General features: G+C 48.1%; 2 protein-coding genes across 2 annotated transcripts in view; one reads left to right on the top strand and one right to left on the bottom strand.

Annotated features, from left to right (window-relative positions):
- Positions 1-5,725: 5,725 nt before the first annotated feature.
- Positions 5,726-16,263, top strand: FRMD7 (FERM domain containing 7). Its single transcript, XM_058032811.1, has 12 exons — positions 5,726-5,782; positions 9,549-9,653; positions 9,959-10,001; positions 11,200-11,278; positions 11,917-12,014; positions 12,139-12,253; positions 12,437-12,584; positions 13,814-13,909; positions 14,166-14,329; positions 14,546-14,614; positions 14,711-14,786; positions 14,891-16,263. The coding sequence occupies exons 1-12, from the start codon at positions 5,726-5,728 to the stop codon at positions 15,923-15,925; spliced, it is 2,085 nt and encodes a 694-aa protein (XP_057888794.1). The 3' UTR covers positions 15,926-16,263.
- Positions 16,264-19,845: 3,582 nt separating this feature from the next.
- The window catches only part of STK26 (serine/threonine kinase 26), a 29,720-nt gene continuing 25,465 nt past the window's right edge, over positions 19,846-24,100 (bottom strand). The window contains exons 8-12 of the mRNA XM_058032935.1: positions 23,717-23,865; positions 22,964-23,057; positions 22,418-22,480; positions 22,191-22,327; positions 19,846-21,764 (exon numbers count right to left, since the gene is read on the bottom strand). Coding sequence (XP_057888918.1) covers positions 21,740-21,764; positions 22,191-22,327; positions 22,418-22,480; positions 22,964-23,057; positions 23,717-23,865 — 468 coding nt within the window. The 3' untranslated portion in view covers positions 19,846-21,739. The remainder of the gene's footprint in view (positions 21,765-22,190; positions 22,328-22,417; positions 22,481-22,963; positions 23,058-23,716; positions 23,866-24,100) is intronic.

The raw sequence follows: 24,100 nt of genomic DNA on the forward strand, positions 1-24,100 counted from the left end.
CATCCAAATGGCTCCCTCTTGGGGCCCACTTTAATAATCTGAAAGGTTTTGTGAATGTACCCCTGAGACCCTGGGACAGTCACAATGTAGGAATGTTTCCTGGTTTTGGAAATGTGTCTGTCTTGTAGCTGCCACCACCTGCCAGAAGGCCCTGGAAGAGAAGCCATGGAGTGGGGATCACCTTTGATCACTACAAAAGTACCAAGCTCCCAGCTTCAGGTGGATGCTGCTCTGTTCTCCTCCTCTGCCTGCTGTGAAGAGTGGCTTTGACACCCTTCCCCTCTGCTGTGAGCTATATTCCTGGAAACTGGTGTGCCCTGGTAGGACTGAAGTGTGATGAGGGTCTTTTGGGAAAGAATCAAAGGAAAAAAAGGAGTGGGGGTAGAGGGGCTACCTGGGAAGGAAGTGTTAATAAAATCCAGGATGAAGATCCATGTGGTGGAATGGATCTGATCCATTGGCCAGGAGGTACCTGGAGAACATGTGCATTTCTTTGTCTAGGTGCAATCAAGACTTACTCAACCAGAGCCATTTGTCTTGAGCCAGAAGAAAACCACATCTGCCATGAAAATAAGCAGTACAGTTCCTTAGAACTCTGTCCTTCCCACTAGGATTCACCTGGCACTGCAGACTCCATTTGGCAGCTTCCTCACATGAGGCCATTGGCTGTAGGATCCTTCCTGATGCTCAGCAAGTGGCCCAGCAACGTGTGAAAAAATAAAGGACAGCAAAAAATAAAGGTACCAGCCCAGTGCTGTGCACTGCTCACAGGTGTGGGGAGGTGCCCCTCCCCTGCTGGAAATCACTGAATGCTGTGCAATGCCCAGGTCCTTGGAGGCATCAGGGCCCCTTTGAGTCAATACATTTAAGAGGCTTTCTCTTGCTGCATAAATTTCTTTCTCATGTCTTTGAAGTGACCTGTTTGAATTAAACATCACAGAGTGCTTTTTATATAGCTGTGCCAACAACACAGTGCAACTGGCATATCAGAAATGAGATAAAGTGCTCTGGGTATCACCAGAGTCAGGGCAGTATTTAGTTTCTTGCACAGCTTGTGCTGTCATTTGTATTTGCTTACAGCAAGCTGCCTTCTGCAGTCCTGGTCATAGTTTTTACATAACATATAAAACCTGAAAAAGGAGGAAAGGTCAGCAATGGCCATGGGTGCACGCTGGAAAGTGTGATTGCAGGAGTGACCTGCTCATCCCTGCACACTGAATCCTCTCTGTGTTTGTTGTGGGGCACCACCAACACCACGAGAGGGAGCGTGGAGGCAGCGAGTGGCTCCTCCTGGATGGTCCCGCTCAGAGCAGGGCGGTGCTCCGGCCCTGGCGGCCGAACACAGGCTGAAAACAGAACAGAAATGGAAATAAATTCAGGTTTCAGGGCTTCGGGACTCCAAAGAATGTTTTGCACCTAGGGTTAATTTGTCTCAGGTGTCTGGAGTTGCAGTTGTGCTTGGAGTTTTTATTGCATAATTTGGGATTTCCTACACTGTTATTGCAGGTAGGTAAAAAGAGCCACTTACCTTAGCTGCTGAAGCTGAAATAAGAATATAATCATAAGAATAAGATTTGCTTTAACTCTATGATTCCTTTAGCATGAGATTATGCACTAATTTTGCCCTGAGTGAGACTGGGGCAAAATGCTGCTGCATAATGTCACCTTCTGATATCAAAATGCTGCTCAGAGAAGTCTCATCCTGCAGTTGGGAGGTTATGGGTGAACCCCACCTAAACACAAAATAAAAAAAGCAATTATTTCCATTTTCCCAGCGATTACTCATGAGTAATGAGTTTTAGCACACTTGATGTCAGATTATTACCAGCTGATGGTTGGTAAGCAAAATTTGATGAAAATGTAAATGTATCATTATATTTATTGAATTTAATAAACAACAGTTTTGAGGGAGAAGTTTTTAGAAGGGCAGGACATGGCAAGTCAGGTTTAATTGCTGAGATATGTTTAAGATACAATGTGGAGAAAATGTAAAGCAATGATCACTGTTATAGGTTTAAAGGAAGGACCATGTACCTGGGCTGTTCCCTACAGATGTGTCTAAATCAACTCTGGTTTTTCCAGCCTGCTCCAGTGTTTTTTCTGCCTCACAATTTAAGGGTCTTTCCTAGGACCTAACTCAGATCTTCCCTCCAGTTTCTAGCAAACTCTTCATTTTCTCTTTATCTTGGGAACACAGCTGATCCATTCTGGAGGGGATCTGCATCAATCAGGTGATTGTAGTTCCTTTCTTCTCTTTTTAAGCTAAACAAACTGAATTTTTCAGGCCTTGTGGTTTTTTTAAAAATACTTTTTAGGAGGTATATTTTATAAAAAGTATAAAGCAACTGTGTGTATGCTGGGAGCCCAGCTGAGAGTGAAGCCATTGCTCCTGGAAGGGCAGCAGGAATGAGGTGGGTACCCCATTCTGGATAGAATTGTCCCTGTTGGCAGTGCTGGGGCCATGCCTTGGGTTCATTACCCAGCTGGGATTGCCTGTTGTGGACCTGGAGCTGTTCAGAGGGATTTTGGCTGTGCCAGAGCCAAGGGCTGGGCTGCTCCCTGGCCCTGCAGCTGGGGGAGGCCTGGCTGGGTGAGGAGGGAATGTGGATGTTCTCCTTGCAGCTCCAACTGAGGAAGGGGAGGTGAAATGTGAGTGTATGAAAGGTCACAGCTGACCAAAGTCCACCTGGGTGAGTCCTGCCTGGCATTTCAAGTGTGCATTTCTGTCTGCTCAGCAACGAGCTGGGTGTGGGCTCTTGCCTCTTGGACTGTGGTGTTTGACATCTCCTGGCATGTCTCTATTCAATGACTTTATCTATACATCTCAATTTCCTGCCTCTAAACCATCTTTGAAGATAAACATGACAAAGTCTAAGGGACAGCAATGCACGGTGATGCAGGGGCAGCATGTCATGTCCCTTCTCTGCCACAGTTTGTTCTCTCACAGCCTGCTGCTCTCTCAGGAGGCAGTGGGGAGGTTTGGGGCATTTCCTTGCCCATCCCCAGCCCCAAACCAGGACAGCAGCTCTGCCCTGGCTGGCTCGGTGCCCAGTGACCATGCTCACCCTTCAGGAGGCTCTGCAGGGTGTAGCTCAGTGCTCAGCTCTCTGCCCTGGCTCTGCCCTCGCTCCAGCACTGACCGGGAACAAAGGAGAAACACCCAAAAATTTCTCCTTGGGAAAAGCGACAGCAGGGTTTGGGAGGAAGGAAACTTCTTGGTTCTTGCTCTGCTCAGTCCATCCCAGCGAGCTGCAGGGTATTTGAGAGGCTGAGGAAGACCCTGGCCAATGCATCCAGACTAATATGAAGTCAGAGGCACTCGGTGGAAGAAAATCCTCCCTGGGAGAAGTGGTGCAATGGAGAATGGTGCTAGCAGGGTCCAGAGTATTTAAAATCAAGGGCTGAGCAAGGAGCCCTGAAGCAGAACTCACTCCATCATGCTGCTGCTCAGGCCCCTCAGTGCTCTGGTGCTGCTGCTTGGGGTACCCTCCCCACCTGCCACTGTGGCTGTGCTTGCCCCTCACGGGTTCTGTGCTTTCCTGCACCATTTTCACATTTTCCCTGCCCCTGCAGATAAGGAGGACATACATACCAGGCTGGGCTGTGGCATTGGCTCAGGCCAAGAGCCAGAATTCCTCCTGGTGCTCCCCTTGTGTGCTGCTCCAGCTGGCCCCCAAGTCATCTCCAGAAGAAGGAGACAGGTGGGGGTAAAAAAAAGTTTCTCATCTGCTCAGACAGCAACAATCTCCATGCCCCAAGCAATCCTTGCTTGTCCCACATGTCTTCTTGCTCTCCTTTAGTGTCCTATCCCAAAAAGCTCGTGTTAATGTAGTTTGATCCTGTTTGCTGCTGCTGGCTCCATGCTGTGTCCATGGATGGATTTGTAGGGTGGCCAGAGGTCCTGTCTGACCCAACACAGCCTTATCCTTTATATCAAGGTAGTGCAATAAACCCTTTTCTTGTGCCCACAGCCTGACTGGCCGGTGCCCAGCTTCCAACAGCATCTGTGGAGTCCAGGGTCAGTGCCCTGCCTTGCCAGGAGAGCCTTGGCTTCTTCTGGGCTTTGGGGCTCCTCTGTTGCACCCCATACATCCCTCCTGCCAGCCCAGAGTCCCCACTGTGCTCCCAGTGCAGAGCTGTGACATGAGAGCCACTCACAGGAGAGCTGCTCCTCTCCTTGTGCTCTCAATATTTGGCAGCACAAACATTTTAAGCCTCAGAGGGAGGGTGCACTGAGCCCCCCTGGGTGGTTTGTACGTGCTGCTGCCCTTCTCCTGTGACACAAAGAGCTCAGAGCCCAGGGCCACGAGCAGAGCTGGCTTTGTCCTTCACGTGGGGCTGGCACAGGGGCACAGCCATCCCCTCCTGGAGCACAATGGGCTCAGCTGATCTGTGGAGCAGCTTCATGGGGAAAAGCAGGTTGGCTTTGATTTTGGGGCTCCTTTTTGTCTTGGTTAGCAGAAGATTTACACATTTTTCTGTGGATAAAAAGCTCTATGGTCTTTCTCTCTGCACCAGAGATGACAAGGTATTATGCTGCCCTGATGGCCTCTGACTTGATATCCTCAGGAATGTTTGGGAAGTGTAAGAGAGGCCAGGGAAAATGGTCTGGAGTGACTTACAGTGGGAGTTTCAGTAAGGGAGCACCAAGCAAAATCTCTGCAGCACTAAATATGATTTTTTGTTTGCTGAGCCATGTTTCTATCACTCTGGGTCCCACAGGATCTTGTGTGGTTGTGACTTTTTCCAGCAGCAGTAATGATCCCCTGTGCCAGTCCAGTGCCTGCCTTTGGCACTGCTCAGTGCATTTATTCCTGAAAGGGAGGGCTCCTGCCCAAAGGTGCATTCCCCCAAAGGCTCAGTGGGGTGGTCTCTGATGGGTGAGAGGAACCAGAGGGGTCAGAGAGCTCCTCATGGCCCTGCCCACCTGGGGCAGAGGAGCAGCCTGGGCTGAGCTGGGCTCTGGCACTCCCAGGAGCAGCTGATAACTGGGGACATGGGCTGTTCAGGTTTGAACTGGGAACCAGGCTGTCTCAAAGGCTTGTGAGACTTCACTAAGCTACTCAGCCAGGGTGTGAGCTGGGAATTAGGAGCAGGTTCTCCTCTGCCTCTCCAGGAAGGACTCACAACTGGTTTTGAGTCCAGCTGGAAACATTTTCCAGTCTCTGGTGAAGTACCTCAGCCCATCCACACATCACCCAGTGGACAGGACATGATCTGCCCAGCCCATGGAGCCAGCCCAGCTGCCAGCCAGCTGCTCTGCCAGGGCACCTTGACCAGAGCAGGCAAGGGTGACACTCACTGCTGGGTGACTTTGGCAGGGGGGATGCTCAGCTCTTCTCCCCTGACCCATGGCACCCAGCACGGGCTTGCTTTGCCCTCTCATTGCTCACCACCAGCTGCAAGAGCTGAGCATTTATCTCAGCCCCATTACTGCCAATCTCCCCCCTGTTAATACACCCATAATTCACAGGCAGAAAACATCTTTTATTGCAGAGGTGACATTTGAACCAGGGGAGGTATTGGTTTGTTGGGGTTTTTTTAAATTAGTTTTTAGTCAGTCAGCTCGTTTGCTCCAGCCTCTGCTCCACATCTGTGAGTGCAGCCTTCTCCATCCAGCTGAGAGGGAATTATGTGTGCAAGAGGAGTCAGGGCTCCCTTCCCAGCTCCCAGCTCACACTGCTAGCACTGCGTGCCTGCTGCACACCCAGCTGCCTGCCCGAGGATGCTGCACCTCAAAGTCCAGTTCCTGGATGATTCCCAGAAGATCTTTGTAGTTGATGTAAGTGGGTATCCTATTCTTACTGATTTTTTTGTGATAATTATTAAATCATTGCTGTTCTTAAGGATTGAACGGTTTCTGATAGCTTCTGGAATTCAGCTTAAAAAAAAACCCAGCAAGCAAACAAGAAAACCAATCTCAAATTCAAAATGAAGCTTTCTAGAACTAATTGGTTTTTTTTGGTATCAATATAGTCCTGTGCTCCCCTGTTATTGGCATTATTTATGAAAAAGGAGGAATGGCTTTTCCTTACCTGATGTGATCTTTAGTAAATCAGTTAATATTAAGTGATGGTCTTGACAAGTGTCGAGTTCACTCATTTGTCTTGCTGCCAGTGTAAACATTCAGCAAGGAAGAAAAGTCTGGGAACAGAATAAAAATAGCATATTTATCCAAGTTATCCCTGTTGAGAAACATCTGCACACATCTTCTGGGCATTCAGCTGAAAAAGAAAACGGTGTGGTTTTTGTGAATAGCTGAGGAAAAAAACTCACTCTGTCTTATTTTCTTCATGGCAGTGTCCCACAACACATTGTGATTAATAAGTCACATTTTAAAAAATGCTAGCTCTGAACTAGGTTTAAAATATTAAGTATTAATATCTATGGTGTTAAGTTTATGCATATGTGTGTACATAATTGAAAGCAGGTATGTCTTGTCTGTGTGTTAGAAGCATCTTTTTACAAGTGTGATTGCACATTTACTGTTGGTTAGTGTTTAATAATCACAGTAGCTAATTGAATTAGCTAATTCAAGTGGATTTGTTCTGGTACTTACCTGCATCTACTGTGGGAGCAGAGTGTTTAATATAAAGTGGGTTTATTCAAGTTCTGTTGCTTTTCTTCTGTGGTTTATAGCACAGCCAGAGAACTGCTCTCTCAGATGCCCAGCTCCATTTCTTTGTGACAGCATTTTGCACAAAAGAGGATTATAAAGCAATTCCATGCCTTGACAGTATAGAAGTTGTTTGATTTAGTTTAATTAATCTATCCTAGTCCAGGAGTCAGCTTAAAAATGAGACTGGTCATTTTAAAATGCCTTTTCCTCCTCCCCGCTTTGATTAAATAAGTCATAGGGAGACACAATTCAAAAGATGCTTCTGCTACAATGTTGCTGCATTTTTTTCCATCTCTGTTTTCTTATTTGCTCAAAAGGCAGCAGTATAGCTCTGCACGACATGTTATTGCAGCAAATAGCTTCCATTAGAGGAACTCCTGGTCATTTCCTTTTTTAGCATGGAATGGTATTGGAAACCCCTTTTAGGCATTTCATGCATTTGCTGCTCTGTGTGGGTACAATAAATGAGTGGCTGAATTAGTGACTTCTCCAGTATAAAAGGAGTGCTTTGGGCTAAGGTTTGAGCAGATATTTTAAGCAACTCTTCCTAAACCCCTCCTGACTTTGGAAAGCTCTTTTGAATGAGGAGTACTTCAGTGTAATGGGAGGGAAAGGACAAAAGAGACAAAACACAGAGGGCTGAGTGCCCCTGCACCTCACACTCAGTGTAAACATCTCTACCTGCCTCACATGGGTGTCACAGCTGCTGGCATGTGCAGCAGGTTCTCCTTTCCTGCTTGCATGAGAAAAAGTTCCTCTGCTGGTGCTGGATGCTGACCCAGGAAGGCTTCTGCCTCCATCTGCATCAGTTGGGACCACTGAGTTCCAGGGTTTCCTTCAGCTGAGCTCTGGTTCCTGGGATAACAGGTCTGAGCCCTCGGGGCAGGGCAGAGAGGGGCTTGGCACATCTCTAAGTGTCCCCACTGTGCCCTCCCTGCTGAACACCCCATGGCTGGGCCTGGGATGCTGTGGGCAAACCAAACAAGCCCAGAAAAACTTTCTGCTGAGGTTGGGTGAAGGACAGGGTCTCCTGTGCTCGTGTGTTCCCTGTAAAGATGGGAATTCCTTGTAGGAGGTGTGTGGGCCTGGTGGCAGAGGAGTGAGGGCACGGGGAGGCTGGTGGCTTTAGGTGCAGGACACCTGTGCTGTGGGAATGCTGCAGAAATGGGCTCTTCCTTTGGGCTGCAGGTGCTGCCAGAGTCCCTATGGGGACATGGGGGGGTGTGTGTGTCCCCCGTGTGCTGCACGTGCTGCTGTCTGTCCCTGGAAGTGCCTCTGGCTTTCTGACTCTGCTCAAGTCCCAGATGCTTTCACTGAGGAGTGAGGGGCAAGTGCAGCCTTCCCTCTTCACCTCCTGCTCTGGGGTTTCTGCCTGTGGGTGCTCACCTGGCCCTGCCTCATTCCCAGAGGCACCTGTGGGCTGGGACATGGCACAAACAGCCCCACATGCCATGGCTGTACCTTGCACTGTGCCCCCCAGCACAGACTCCACTCCCTTCACTCGGTGCAGGGCACGGCTGATGCTCTGAGCCCCTCTGTACCCCAGGGCTGAGGAAGCACTGGCCTCAGCACCCCCAAACCCAGGACAGGACACCTGCAAGAGAAAGGCTGTGCTCCTAAAGAGCCCCTGCAGCAGCAGGGCTGTGTCTCCCAGCAGGTTTTCCTGGGTTTGGGGCTGCTCCTGTCCCTGGGCACTGCTGCCCTTGGAGCACAGTGAGTTGCTCCCAGCAGACATATGGTAGGTAATAACCCAGTCAGAAATGCTTGTCTTTCCTGGCTGCCTGACAAAGGCCAAGGCCTTTCATGCTAGAAAATTCTAGCTTGGAAAAAAAAAACATTTATAATTTTTTTAATTACCCTTGTGATCCAGTAATTTTGAGGAGAGCTGGGAGCGCTGCAGAGTGAATGCTGTTATTATGCTATCACTTTTCTGCAGCCTTTCAGCACAGAGCCAGCAATTTCATCCCAGGAGAAGCCCTGAAAGGTGGTTATTAGTGTGCATCACCAGCAGCAGCCAGGTCCCTCCCATCCCTGCTGGGGACAGCCACTGCCACAGGGAGCTGCAGCCTGTCTTCCCCTCCATCACCCCACATGTGATCATTTAGCAGCTGTCTAACCTGGCCTCTGCTCCAGCCTGCTTTTGCAATAACCATTACTTCTTTTTGCTCTGCTTTTCACAAGCTGATGAAGGCATTTCAGAGTTTTGTTGGGGTGGGTCACTGCCATTTTAATTTTTGGTGCTTTCTGGAGCAATTTCCAGAGTCGGGGGCCTCCTGGTTTGTTCTCCATCCAGGCATGGCAACAAGCCAAGAAAACACCCGCCAAGTGTTTCTGTTTACTGGGAATAACTACAGCCTGGCCTCTCTTATCAGCATGCAGCACCACTTAATTCCTATTGCCAAAGCCTGGGATGACTCAGAGCCCTGGGCACAGGATCTCTGGCCCTGTTGCTGTTAATTACCATGAACCATAATGGCAGCTCAGCCCCAGCTGTTGGGACACCCAGGCTCCCTGCTCAGGTTTGAGGCTGCTCCCGTTGGCCATGGCTGGCCCTGGCTCGGGCAGGTGCCCGTCCTGGGATCACTCATTGCTTTGCCAGGGACAGAACTGCCCACACAGCGATAGCTGTGACTAGTGAGTCAAAACATGGTTTGTTTTCTCTTGCTCTCCTTCCTGGTTTAAGTTCCTTAATAAAGAAGAGAAGTGATGGGGAAGGAATTTGATTTCCAAAAGCAGGGAGCACAGCATGCAGCTGTCCTGTTGTACGTGCTGAAGCCAAGAGCATTTATTGAGTGAGATTTTGCTGCTGCATGGTCAGGAAAGGGGTGCAGGAAGGGAGCTGAAACTTCTCCCCAGCTCTCTGAAATCCCATCACTGCTGCTGCCAGCATTGCCTAACCTGCTGCTTCTGTGCTGCGTTTGCTTGCTAGCAAAAATCCTGTGGGAAAGGGCTCTTCAACCTCACCTGCAGCCACCTGAACCTCGTGGAGAAGGAGTACTTTGGGCTGGAGTTTCACAGCCAGGCTGGGAACCAGGTGAGTGCAGCTGCCAGCGCCTGCGTGGCTGGGGATTGTCAGCACCTCCCTGGAATTCCAAATGGAAAATTAAATAGAAAGTTTTGCCATGATGGCAGGAAAACCCTGAGAATGGGAGTCAGGAGGGGAGCCACAAGCCCCAGTGGTATGTGCAGCTCACGGTCTGTCCATGGCCAGCAGGACACTTGTCACAGCAGCCAAGCTGGTCAGCATTTTCATGCTGCATTCTACCATGCTGCTGCTGCTGCTTTATTCCCCATCTCTTGTGCTGTTTATTTACCCAGCTCTTACTTGCCTCATTTCAGGTCTGGTTGGAACCACTAAAACCCATAACAAAGCAAGTGAAAAGTAAGTATTTCAAGAATGGAATTCTTATAAATCATTACCTGTGAGAATCTAGCACAGACACATTCATGCAGTGTTGTTTCTGAGGGATAGGCTCTCTGGTTTCCAGCTTTTAACCAGGCTCATTTTAGAGGGTGAGGCTGGGCAGCATTGTTTATAAGGACACCTCAGTCCCTACAAAATCCCACAGAAACGCCACTGCCTTTGCAATCTGCTATCTGCACCATTTTAGGCTGGAGTGTTAATAACCTGACAGCTTGGCAGAGGAGCAGGGTGGCTGAGTGCCTGTGTGGCCGTGCTGGCAGCGTGACAGGCTCTGCTCCTGCCTGTCCTCCTTTTCCTTCTGCAGCTCAGAGTGGCCCAGGCACCTGCATATGGCAGGGTCCCCCTGCACCCTCAGCTCCTCCCCAGCCCCAGAGATGCTGCAGAGCCTGACCTGAGTTCAGGCCCAGCCTCCGGTGCCATAGCCAAGAGCAGGGTTAGCTCAGTGCTGCTTTCAGGCCTCTCTCCATCCCCATGGTGTTTTCCCCAAGTACACGAGGGCTGGGAGGTGACTGAGAGCCTGGGGCCATCACCCCAGCTTTGCCAAGGGGAGGCTGCAGAGCAGGGTTTGCATGAATTTCCCTGAAAGGGGAAAGCCTGATAAGGATCCTTCCCTTTCTGGGTGCAGCACAAATGGAATTGTTGCAGGCACCTCTTTCCTTCACCTTCTGGCCTGTCCCTCTGAGCCATCCCAGGGTGTTCTGTGACAATCTGTGCTTACATAATTGCCTCCCTCCCTCACACATTTTGCCTTGGGCTTGGCTGCTTGTTCTCACTCATCCCCATTTTGCCCTATGGAGTTGCTGCATCCCAAGTGCTGGGAGGGCTGGGTTTAACACACAGCCCCAGTGATGGCAATTACACCAAGGCTCTGGCCAGGCTCCCTGGCACCATTTCATGGAAACCCCCTCCAACAGGGATTTTTGCAATTTAAAGAATTGCTGGGACATTTTTCTCTTTAGTATTCTTTAGGTATCCAAATCTCTGTTTGTATTCATTGGTGATACTGGGCAGGCTGGTTTTGGGGGGGCAGGCTGTAGTCCTTGATTTGTAAGGGTCCACATAATTTACCCTGTAAGGAGGCAGCATGTGTGAAGAGAGTTGTAAATGTTCTCAATAGACATGTAAAAGAAAACTTATGAAGATGTTGTGTTTTAAGATCCTAAGGAGGTTCTTTTCAAATTTATGGTGAAATTTTTCCCAGTGGACCCTGGCCACCTGAGAGAAGAACTGACCAGGTACAGTGCTTGTTTTATTACTTTCTTACCACACAGTTCTGGGTTTTTGCAGTGTGTTAATTCTTTATCTTCATCCACCCCAGCCTGTCTGTGTGCAGTGGTTATCCTAAATATCCTAAGTATTACTCTTTACAGAATAAAATCAGAGAACATATTTTCTTGATCCTCTGTTTTAAAACACAATCCACTGTCTTATGAGGCTGCAATTTGTTTACTGCCAAACACTTTAACAGTTGGGTACAGAGTCTGACTGCTCAGTCTAGCTCCTGCCTCAAGCAGTGTTCTGAGAGAACAACTTTAGTTTTATTTTTAAAAATGACTTTGTTAGCTTCTACAATTTTAGAGAAAGCATTGCAAACAGGGACTAAGAATAAAATCAAGACAGTGCTTATGCAGAACGTCAGCCCCAAGAGAGGCAAATGCCCTCCAAAACGGAAAGGAATGTTAATTTTGAAGTCTACTAATGTGCATTTCACTGACAGGGACATGCTGGTCCTACTGGTGCCCAGCTGCAGGGGCTGCACGCTCATCCTGTGACCCTGAGGATGTGCATCCCCTGAGATTTGGGAACAGGCACAGCCCTCGTGGCTCAGCCCAGCACCCAGTTCCCCCAGGGATGCTCCTGTCCCCCTCCACAGGTACCTCTTCACCCTCCAGATCAAGAAGGACCTGGCCCAGGGGCGGCTGCCCTGCAGCGACAAGAGCGCGGCGCTGCTCGTCTCCCACCTGCTGCAGTGTAAGGGCAAGAGAGCACTGCAGGGCCAGGCCCCTTCCCTGGGGATGGGCTTTGGCCATGCAGCCAGGGCTCCCCTCTGCCCCGACCCCTCACAGCCTAATCCACGCTCTCCCTGTCCCCAAAGCTGAGCTGGGCGACTTCCACGAGGAGACAGACCAGCAGCACCTGGCCACGCACCGGTACCTGCCCAACCAGGAGTACCTGGACAACAAGATCATGCACTACCACCGGAGACACAGGTAAGGGCTGCTCCACACCACAAACCCCCTATGGACCTCTGCTGGCACAGTGCTGTCACCAGCCAGGCAGGGCTGGCAGTGGGGTGGGTGTGATGCCAACCTGTGCACCTACAAAATAGCTTTTTCAGCCCATTTCAGCATCTCCCTTCTCACTCCTGTCCCTCCTGTGTGCTGTGTCTGCAGAGGGAAGACGCCGGCCGAGTCTGACGCTCAGCTGCTGGACGTGGCCAGGAAGCTGGAGATGTACGGGATCCGCCCCCACCCCGCCAGCGATGGCGAGGGGACACAGATCAACCTGGCTGTGACACACATGGGGGTGCTGGTGCTGAGGGTGAGGGGACACAGATCAACCTGTGACACACATGGGGGTGCTGGTGCTGAGGGGACACAGATCAGCCTGGCAGTGACACACATGGGGATGCTGGTGCTGAGGGTGAGGGGACACAGATCAACCTGTGACACACATGGGGGTGCTGGTGCTGAGGGTGAGCCCAGGGCTCAGGGGTGGCCTCTCCAGCTGCAGGTGACCCTTCTCCCCTTTGAGCACCTCAAACTCTCTCTTCCACAGGCCATGGGGGTGAAGGGGATGCTGTAGGCCTCAGCCCCACCAGCCCTGCGTGCCACTGAAGGTGCCCCAGCCCTGCTGGCCCTTGTCCCACGAGTGTGGTGGCCGTGTGAGCAGCACAGGTTCCACGGCTCTGTCACATGTGCTCACTGTGTAATCTTCCAGTGAAAATAGCCCCCCACGTCTGTGCAATTACATAAGGCTGTAATCATGGCAGAGCTGGGCAGTAAATACAGACTTCCTCTCCGCTCCCACAGCAGCTGATTTCAACCTGGGCTGGGAACATCTTGTCACAGCAAAAAAAAAAAAAAAAACAAAACAAACCAACAAACCCAAACATAAAACCTAGCTTTGGTCTGGTATTGGTAGTTAGTCTGCTGTTGGTAATTAGTGCTGCCAGACCTGGTTATTTATTCAGAGCCATAAACACCCCTCACGCATGATTAGAGCATCTGTGAGCCCATTAAAGTCTGCGCTCTTGCAGAAAGCTGAGAGGGTCCTGGTGCCATAGAGTGGGGTAACGTGATTTTTCCTGGTTCTGCCATGTGGCTGCATCTAACCTTGTGCAAAATGATAACAGAGTAATTAATGTGTGCTTGCAGCCTGCTTAAAGCAGGTCTAAAGGTGTGGAGGTGAGCTGAGCACTGCTACACTTCCCAGCAAAGGAGGGGAGAATATTATTTATTTGGGGCACTGATTTTGCCTTAACTCACCTGATATTTGAGCTGGCACAGATAGGACTCCCTGCCTTAACCTCTCTGAGGTTTGTCTGGGAGTCCTGGATTTTGCAAAGAGCTTCAGCAGACAGAGTTAAGCCCTGAACCTCAATTTCTACTTGTAGAACCAGCTGATGGAGTCAAACACCAAACCCCAGCAGCTCCAGGAGCTGCATTGGAGTTTGATGCAGTGTCCTGTGAGCTCAGGCCTTGGCCCACTGCATTTCTGTACTGACAGGTTGCCCCATCCAGCTGTAATTGCTGTGTTTGTCCTTGCAGGGCAATACAAAGATCAACACCTTCAACTGGTCCAAAATCCGCAAACTGAGTTTCAAGAGGAAGCATTTTCTCATCAAGCTCCATGCAAACATCTCTGTAAGTACCACAGGCACTGCTGGGCTCAGGAGCAGACAGCTGTGGATGGGAGGTCAGCCACATAAAGTCCCCAGTTTTGAGCAAAATCCATTCCTGTTGCTCATGATGGTGCTCCTTCTTGAGGGCTTCTCCTGTGTCCCCAGCCAGGTGACAGTGCAGTGCCTGGAGCCACTGGCAGCCCATATGGCCCCTGGGGGATCAGGAGGGCACATGGCAGAGCTTGTGCCGTGCTCCTGACCCCATCTCTGGCACACAGGCGCTGTGCAAGGACACACTGGAGTTCACCATGGCCAGCCGGGACACCTGCAAGGCCTTCTGGAAGACGTGTGTGGAGTACCATGCCTTCTTCAGGCTCTCTGAGGAGCCCAAGTCAAAGCCCAAAGCCCTTCTGTGCAGCAAAGGTTCCAGCTTCCGCTACAGGTAAATTCCCAGGGGAAACCCAAGCTGCTGGGGCTGGGAAGGGCCTGGGCATGGCTCTGAGCCTCACTTTTATGTCAGCCCTGTCTGAACCTGAGGGGGTGAGAGCAGCTACTTCTCCTGGAGAGCCCCCCTACCTTAGTTCTGCTGCATCCCCTCACAAGGGGCACAAGGGCTGGGGCTGATGGTGCTGCTCATGTTTCTCCCTCCATGCTGCAGTGGCAGGACTCAGCGGCAGCTGCTGGAGCACGGCAGGAAGGCTAAGATGAAGAGCCTGCCCTTCGAGAGGTACCAGGGGCATGGAGGGGGAGAGGTTCCTGAGGGGACTGGGGAGAGAGGAAGGGCCCTCCTGGCCATACACCTACCCTTGTTCTTGTCCTGCAGGAAACACTACACGTCCCGCTACGATGAGAGGCAGTGCCGCTCCTCCCCGGACCTCCTGACGGATGTATCAAAGCAGGTGAGTCCCCATGGCATCAGCAGCTCTGCGCCAGGGCCTTGGCATTGCGGGGTCAGGCCCTCAGCTCTGGGTGCTCCCTCCCACCCTCTCTGTGCCCTGCCCAGGTGGAGGAGCTGCGCCTGGCCTACGGCAGCCGGGGCTCCTACCACGCCAACGGCGTGCATGGCTCCGAGCCCACCCTGGACAGCCGGCGCCGCAGCTCCACCATGGAGGTGACCTTTGCTGCTGAGCTGGAGCGCTCCAAGCCCGAAGCATCCCCCACCTTCCTGCCCCACTCCAAGAGCTCCTCTGCCTTCCCCCTGCTCTACGCCGAGCTGGAGATGGAGCGGGCGTGGGAGCCCATCGACCTCTTCGGAGCCAGGAATCCCTTGACATCCTTCCGGCCCCACCACCAGTTTGCTGGGAACAGCAAGAGCACCTCTGTGGGCAACATGCGGGAGGTGAGCGCCCGGCAGCTGGTGTACACGGATGTGCCCTGTCCCCTGCCCCTGGTGGCCCCCGCGCCCCCTGTGCTCTTCTATCTGGACAGGGCACTGCAGCCCCCATGCCCTGCACCGGCCCCCGGTGAGGACACAGCAGGACCGGCTGGGGCAAGCGGCCCTGTGGCAACAAAACCCCCCCGGCAGAGCCCGAGCGGGGCCCAGGCTGGGCAGCTCCATGGTGAGGCAGCAGGCACGGCCGTGGGCACCAGCATGGCGGGGGACAGCAGGTCCCTGGCTCGCTCCTTCGCTTACGGCCTGCAGGAGCAGCCTCCCAAGCGCTCCTGGAGCCAGTCGGACATGAAAACCATCCGCTTCCCCTACGGCTCGGAGTTCAGGCCCCTGGGGCCGTGCCCTGCTCTCAGCAGTCGCAGAGGGGGGGTTTTTTGGCACGTCCCAGCCCAGCAAGGGCTGGCACCGGGGCTGCGGCGCTGCCCCGAGCGGTACCTGGGCAGCAGCACCGAGTCCAGCGACTCGGACCCGGAGCTGCTGGGGGCTGAGCACGGCTCCCGCTACGGCCGCGTGCTGCGCTCGCCCATGGCCCGCGTGCGGCTCTCCTCGGGCAGCCTCCAGCTGGATGAGGAGGATGAGGAGGTGTCCTTTGCCACCAGTGCTGCTGAGGAGAGGATGTCCAGAGGGGCCTCCAAGTATTTCACCTAGGTGCCTGACACCGGCCAGAGGGAGCGGAGGTGGCCGGTGCTGACCCAGGGTCAGAGAATGGTGACACTCCTGGTGTGCAGGTCTGCTTACAGCTTATGAAACATTGATGGGATTGTTGTGTGAGTGCTCTTAGCTATAGAGGACGTGTTAATGGACACCAGGGGTGTGCTCAGAAGTATTCAACCCCTGCACCACACTTGGAAGCTGGTTTGCCTCTGCCACTACAGTTTGAGGGGGGATTCTTGTTTCAGCCAGAAGCCAGAGATCTCCTAAAGCCCTGCTAAGCTTCTATGTCCTGCCCAAACTGATGCTTGGAGCTCAGCTGCTGGAGTCTTCATTGAAGGGGAGGTACAAAAAGAAAAAGAGACTTCTCACAGAATAGCTTCAGCTGCTTTTCCCAGCTGCAGGGTGGCACACTGGAGGGGTGTTTCAGGACCTTTTGGGAAGGAGCAAAATCTTCATGGGGGGCTGCTCCTGGAGCTGATGCCATGTGGACAGGACAAAACCCCCGCATACAGCCTGTGTCCCCCACCTGCCTCACCTCCCTCCAGTGCTGCAGGGAGCACCTGGCACTCAAAGGCAAGGCTCTGTGTGTGGCTGTCTTCTCCCTGGCCAGTTTAGAGGATTATCCTTCCCCAGAAATATCTCAGGAGTGCTTGTCAAGCTTTTGAAGCACCTCATGGTGAGCACTGGGAAGGGGGTTCACACTCTGTAACTGTGCTTTGCTTAGGCACATCAGCCATCACCTCCTGGCAGCCCCAGTACCTCAGTGCTCTGCTTAAATCTGAGGGAGAGAGATGTGTAAGGAGGTTCTTTGGGGTCCTTTCCTTCCCCAATTCTGTCCTCAGTTAAGCAGCATGGGAAAAAAGATATCAGGAGCGGGTAGGAATGGAACAAGCAGCTTCTTGGAAGTACTTTTATTTAAAAAACTTACTGTTACCCTAAATCTACACGAAATCTACTCGGAAATCTTGAGAATTATGACACCTTCATAAGATTTTAGGGGGAGATATTTGTAATCTTCTTCAAGAACAACCCTGTAAGTCTTTGTAGGACATGACTCTAAGCAGGGAGACAGCCCAGAAAATCCGTGGTGGAGAAACCACTGCAGCCTGCTAGAAGGATTTCAGAACCATGGGAATTGGGACAAAAAAGATAGATTAAAATGTAGAAAGAACTGGGCTCTGGGCTTACGGGTCCTGCTCACTCTGCATGTTGCTGTCCTTTGTTTTAGAAGGTGGACAATAAAAAAGAGTTGTTCACACTGGAGTTTTGAGTCCCTCTTTCTGCCCTGTGAAATCTGCATCCCCAGTCCTGCAGGCACCCCCCAGCACACCTTGCCCTGTGCCTCCCACCTCAGGAACTTCCCTCAGTGCTCCCAGGAGCTGGTTTCCTTCTCCTGCTCTGCTGCCTGGCCTCCTCTGTGCCTTTGCTGTCCCAGCAACTGGGGACACTTGTGGAGATCCCTGAAGGCTGCTGCAAACAGCCACATTCTTGGTTGGCTGCCCAAAGAAATGCATTAGCCCAACAACTGAGTACATTTTAAGGTTTGCTTCTGCTCCTGGTTACCCTGTGCTGAAGTTGGGAGCTGCAGTGATCCCTCACGCTGCTCTGGTACATGTTTTATTGAAAAAAAGGGATAATTCTGCCTAGAGGGTTGTTTCTACCCCATTCCCAAAGCTCTGCACCTTGGAAAGAGCAAGAATCACCACTCAGTACAACATTTAAGAATGGCAGTCTGTGGGCACAGTTTGGTAGAGGGTTAAAAAAAGCAGCAGCATTTCAAACACAGGCTGCAATCACAGCCCTGGGATACTCCACAATCACTGTTAGCTCCTCAAAGCACGTGGAGACACACCTTGAGCATGTCCCACCACGAGAGATCATTGTACAAACACCCTGCCCAAATCCTCAGGAACTGCCAGGGCTGGTCTTCAAGACTGTGCTGGGAAAACAGCATTGAGAGGGAGAAACAAGGGCTTGGGAACTATTTTTGGATTTTTCCATGGACTAGGGAGCATTGGGGCAGTGTGGGCACTGTGCCTCAGCACATCCTACACATGGTCAACAATAGCAGAGGAACAAAGCAGCTCGTCAGCAAGTGACACAAATCAACATCTCTGAGCTAAATTCATGGCTTAAACTGACTGATTAAAATTAAAGAACAATCCCAGTAAGCAGTGGCTGACTTGTCAAGGAACAATTGAAACAACCCTTGCCTAAGTCCTTCCCCTCACTCCCTGCTCAGCGCTATTCACCCTCGAGATAAGGAGATAAGGACAACTATTTAAGTGATTTCGTTCCCCTAGGAAAGAAAACAAGGATGGAGAGAGGACGTGGAAGGATTTGGTTTGCTGGTGGTGAAAGACAAACAGCAGAACCTGGAAAATATAAACTGTTACAGTCCTTACACAAGGATTATTGAGGGGGGGAGAGGCACTGCAGCATCACAGTGGGAAAACATTAAGCTACTCAGTGCATTCAGATAGAAGTGAGTGGTTTATAGAAAACAGATTAAGGTTTAGACAAAATAGATAAAGCTGTGAAATAAGCCGACATACACACCACTAAAACTTTGCCAAGAGGAAAAGAATCTTAGTCCAGTGTTAAGTCATAAAACAGTGCAATAAAAATCAGACTTTTAACAATCACTAAACTTTGTGCAAACACATTAAAACCTACACACTCTCCTATTCAGCTGTCGAAATTGCAAGGCTAGAGCAGGTGTGATGACACTACAGTGCACAGAAATTAACAGAGTGGTCAGAGACCAAGGGCTTAAAGAATGGTTACACTGATAAAGGACTCATCTAGAACAAATACATTTCTCCACTCTGCAATTCAGATTACTTTGATAAGATTACTTCAGCAACAATTCTTCTCAACCTACAGCAGGAAGCCTGGCACACCAAAAGAGCAAGAGATGGTTCCTGCATGAATATTTGGATCTATCTTTCCATTAGTTACCTGCCAGCAACAGAATACTGCTGATTAAGTTACACAGTTCATCAATAACTAAAATGTGGGAAAAAGACAGCTCATTTCTGGAATCAGCAATACAGATGTCCCTTCTTAGGAGCTAATTAAAGTCTTACTATGCACAGAGACTTCAGGCATATGCAGCATAAAAAAACCACCCTTATTGAATGAACTGTAATACAAGAGAATGTCTGTTTTGTACACATGTGAGGGAGTTTTTCCCATGCTGTCCCATGAGGTAGGTATACATCCCACCCATTCCACAGGAAAAGAAGAGGCACTATAGTTCAGCAACTTATTACAGTTTTATCTCAAACATGTCAGGTTCCAATTTCCCATGTCATTTGCTAACCCCACCTACCCAGAACTGTCTGTGAAGCTGCACAGATTAAAGATTCTGTGTCAACAGGGCAGAGCCATCAGTTACAAAACTCAGGAGGAATTCCCATCAGTGCTTCCCTCAGACTGCCACAGGAAAAGAACACCTTAAGGGAAGTGACATGGAAGGAAAAACACATCTTTAATTCTGAAAAAAATTAAATGGATCTCCTTAAAGTGAGATTTGTGTTGAGGCAGCTGAAAGTTGAGGGAGCTGTGGCATAGGCCTTTGTGTCCCTGTGCTGAGGCCAAAGGCAGGCAGAGCTGTGACAAAGCCATGACAGAGCCATGACACCGCTGCACTGCCCAGAGTCCCGCACATCCCAGAGTCTCCTCCCTAGGAAAGGAACCAAAGTGACCCCTGGGACTGCTCCATCCATTCCTGGGGCACAGCAGCTGGGAGGTGTCCCCTGGCCAAGGACAGTGTGGGGCACCCAGAGCTTTGCAACGCACCCAGGCAGGGAACACCTTTCTCCCAACACGAGTTTGTGCCTGACGTGTCCGCACCTCTGCACAGCTGCTGAAATCCAGAACAGAATGATACACAACAGAACAAGCTCATGAAAGTTTACAGAACTTAAATATTTATTTTTAAACCATTTTAAACCCCCCAAAACATTGAAATAAGCTTCATCTATAAACAGATTTACAAGACTAACAACTACAGAAGCTAGAGGAGCACTACAATTTGTTTCTGTGATGCAGTTATTTTGTAAAGCTTCAGATCAACTGTATTTACAACTTTTGCTGCTTTTACATTTATAAAAATATTTATTTAATCCATAACATTATTGTTTTCAAAAACTATTTCCAGACTTTTTTCTCAGATATAAATTCTAATTGAATTTCAGTTATATAGCAGATGAAAGTTTTAAACAGAAACATTTTTTTTAAAATTAAAACAAGGAGTTAAAAGTAATTTTTTTTACAGTGTAGGCACCATTGAAAATAATTGTCCTTGGCATATCTAACCACCATCTCTCACAAGTGTCCTTTATATAAAAACGATGTAATGGCAACATTTGACGAAAAATGCAGTATTTACTTGCACACCATTACTTTTTCAATATTTGGCAGATATATTTCAGATTCTTTAAAATGACTTTTGTGCAAAAACAAAATGTGCAGGTCTGAACCATAAAATAAACACACCCAGCCTTTATCAAAAATAAATTTACACCAACAGTTCCACAGCTAAGTACTGAAAAACAATCCCAGTTCAAAACTTCAGCATAATATACATACTGGGTTGAAAAAGGGAAAAAACCAAATCAAAACAAAACAACAGAAGAGATTACCCATCTAGCAGTACCATAAATATATAACTGAAAGCAACTTTATAGTCTTACCTACTTTTTATGAAAAAAATCACTCCGTACTGCACAGTACTACCTTTTTTGTGAAAGAATATCTATAACTCAGTTATTTGCATATTAACTGGTAAATACATATTTAAAATACACTTTCAGAAAATTATAAACAAATGATGTTGATGTACTGTATTTAATGTATTTCAGAACAAAAATGTGTATAAATATCTTACAGGAGAAACAACACCACCACACAGAACGCTGGTGTTACACCCATCGATACCTGCGGGTGAGGTATGTAACATGCGACGCTCGGCTTCTCTGGCTCCCTTCCACCCAGGCATGTAGACTCAGAGGAAAAAAAATTAAATTAAGTTAAACTGGACTTCAGGTTTTGTCCATTATTGCCGAAAGCCCCACCCCCTCAACTGTATTGCTCTAAATTTTTCCTACCATGATGATATAAGATTGAGTTACTACTTCAAAACCTGTTCTAAAAGGTAATACACAGACTGTACATCAGGATAGACCTGTTGCTACATATCACCTGCAAACTATTGCCATATTGCTCTCAAATATATTTAATCATAGAGCTGCCTAAAATACTGTACCAATTTAGAATTAAAATAGATACTGTTGCAGGTTTTTTTTTCAGGGCACGATAACTATATGCTGGTTGAAGCAGGTGCTACAGCAATACCCTTGCCACTACATTACATGTGAAAAAGCTATTTTTCTCTGAAGCTCGTTAGTGATTTACAAAAGTTTAACTCATGAATATAAAAGACCTGTACAACTCCATGTACAGGAACAAAATAGCATCAAAACATACTGTACTTGCACATTCTATTAACTAAAGTAATGGTTATTTCTAAAAGCAAAACTGCACCTCAACATTTATCAGATTAAACAGGTGAAACTACAATATTAAAAGTTGTTCTTTACAAAATAATTTCCTGAAAATATAAAACCATGTGCACTGCCACAAAATAGTTGAGTAGGTGCTTCAAATCCTCAATCACCATCAATATGTTGCAAAGATCCAAAAGGCACAAGGAGCTCATGAGCTAAGCACTGCCAAGCTTGAAGTAGTTTTGGTGGGTTTCACTGGGTCCATACGAAACAGCAGTCAATTGTGTGAAGTTTCTTAGGATGAGTCATTAACAGAAAATCTACAGATAAAAAATGCAAGTTAAAAAATGTATTAATTATATTGTTTCAGCTAGGCAAAAAGCACATAAATGTTTCTGCATCACTAAAGTAGTACATGCCTTCATCTCAATGGTTTATAGTACAAAACCCACCAGAAGTGACATTTTTAAGAAAACATTACTAAAAGAGGTAAGAAAAAGATTCTCTGTCTCCCCTCTTGCCTGTAAATATGCTTAAGACAAACGTGCAGGCTAAACTAAAGAAGCAAGATGGAGCAACTACAGTAAAGCTGTAGCACTTCAGGACCAGACACAGTAATTGTTAGTATTAGTTTTAGTCTCAAACAGAAGTGTTACCTGTAACTATTGGAATCACACTGCAACATGTAACTACAAAGCTAAAGCCCTGGACATAGCAGATAGCTCTCTTATCACTGAACTACTTACTTCTGAAATTTCTCCATAAGTTTCTTCACCATCTTATCTGTGATCCCTGGACATGTTGCTTCTGCCACATTGATGCTTTTCTCAAGTTCCTCAATTGCTTTCTTTCTGTTAGCATTATTTGTGTCCTGCTGCTTGAGCTGAGGAGCAAACCAAAGAATTTAAAACTCAGAAAAGTTATTAGACACTTGGCTAACACTTTCAAAGAAGATTTTTAAGCCAACACTTACCTCAGCAAACACAGGGGTGATTATCATAGTTAAACAACTCAGGGTTTTAACAAGATCCTGATCCTAGAAGTTAACAAATATACACTACATCAGCATATTACAACTTACATCAGCATATATACAACATACACACTGCCACATGTGATTTTGGGAGTTGAATTAAATTTAACAAAGTGTTTAAAATACATTACAAAACCCGCAAAGACACACTACATCAACAAATGTTATGGGATATTGAAACAGATGCCTGATGAGATATGTCAAACAATGTCATTCAGCATCAGAAAAACAGTTCAGTTTTCCCTCACTAGTAAGAGACTTTAAAACTCCCATCTCTATGAAAGGATACTACAGTACATCTGCAGTATATTTTGCATTTAAGGCTGACAGGGCATAGGAAATATCTCTAACATGCATTATTCTCTTGAACTGCAAAAAAACCAGTCAGTTCTCATGAAAAGTGAAGTTACTAAGTTTTATCACTGTCTTCCTTAAAGTGGCTTCAGAAGCAGCAGTTAAAAGAAGAACTCCTCTGTCTGTACGCACCGTCCCGTTCTGGAGCTTCTTCGCATCCGGCTTCTTCCGAACTGTAGTGAAGCTCCACTCAGGGTGAGAATTATTCTCTTTGTTGCTGGACTCCCTGAAACAAAAAGGACATGATGTACATAATACCAGCCACAACAGCACACCCAGCAAGCACAGGTAACCCAAATACATCACAAGACTATCAGGATTAGTTCCGTATTCCTTGAAATAATAAGGAAAACACATATTAAAACATTAACTGAACTTGAAAAGAGGCTGAATAAATTGAAATGTGATCAAAAGCAAACAGAAGATGGTATCTGCCTACAAGGCTTACCTTCTCCCATGGCATCCCATTTAAGAGCTATCTGATAGCCAGAAAAACAAGACACTTACAGAAAGCATGTTATTCCCCAGGCACTATGCAAACTTCTTCATGCACCTCAGCTTTGCTCTGCAATATCTCTAACTGTGACTCAGTGGTTTTGGTACAACCACTGGCCTCAGACTAGGAAATAGATAGCACTTAAACAGAACTGAAATTGAGTTTAAAGAAAGAAAATTTAAAGATGTAACAAGCACACAGATTGACTTATGTGTTACTCTTTAGGGCCATACAGGGGGTTTTCTTGGAAGAAGACAATAAAAAAAAAGGACCAGAGACAGGTGTACAGAAATGGTGTTATTACACAGAAAAGCTGCGGCAAACCCACTTTAAGAACATTACTGAAACCAAAAAACCACACCCAAAAAAAGACTACAAATTAAACTTACGAATCTGAACCATCTGAATCACTTTCATCACTACTGTGTCCCTCTGCTTTCCATCTCTTAAACCTATCAATCAGTTCTGTCAGATAGGAAGTCTTCTTGGCATTTTTCATAATGAATTTGTGCTTCAGAAGTTCTTTTGCAGTGGGGCGCTGTAAGAAACACATTAAATATTTAATGTCATGCTAACATTTCATGATTTTAAATGCTAATAGGGGAGACTTAGTAAGACAACAGACTTCTAGAGCTAACTTGTATAATATCAGGAAATTAGTGAAACAGGAAGTCAGAGAAGCCAGTAATTCACATTTACGAGCACGCTAAAAATATGATCAAGTCACCCATAGACTATAGAGCTTATCCTTCCACGTTAGAAGGTCACACCCA

Source organism: Melospiza georgiana, chromosome 12 (genome assembly GCF_028018845.1).
Source record: "Melospiza georgiana isolate bMelGeo1 chromosome 12, bMelGeo1.pri, whole genome shotgun sequence".
NCBI lineage: Eukaryota > Metazoa > Chordata > Aves > Passeriformes > Passerellidae > Melospiza > Melospiza georgiana.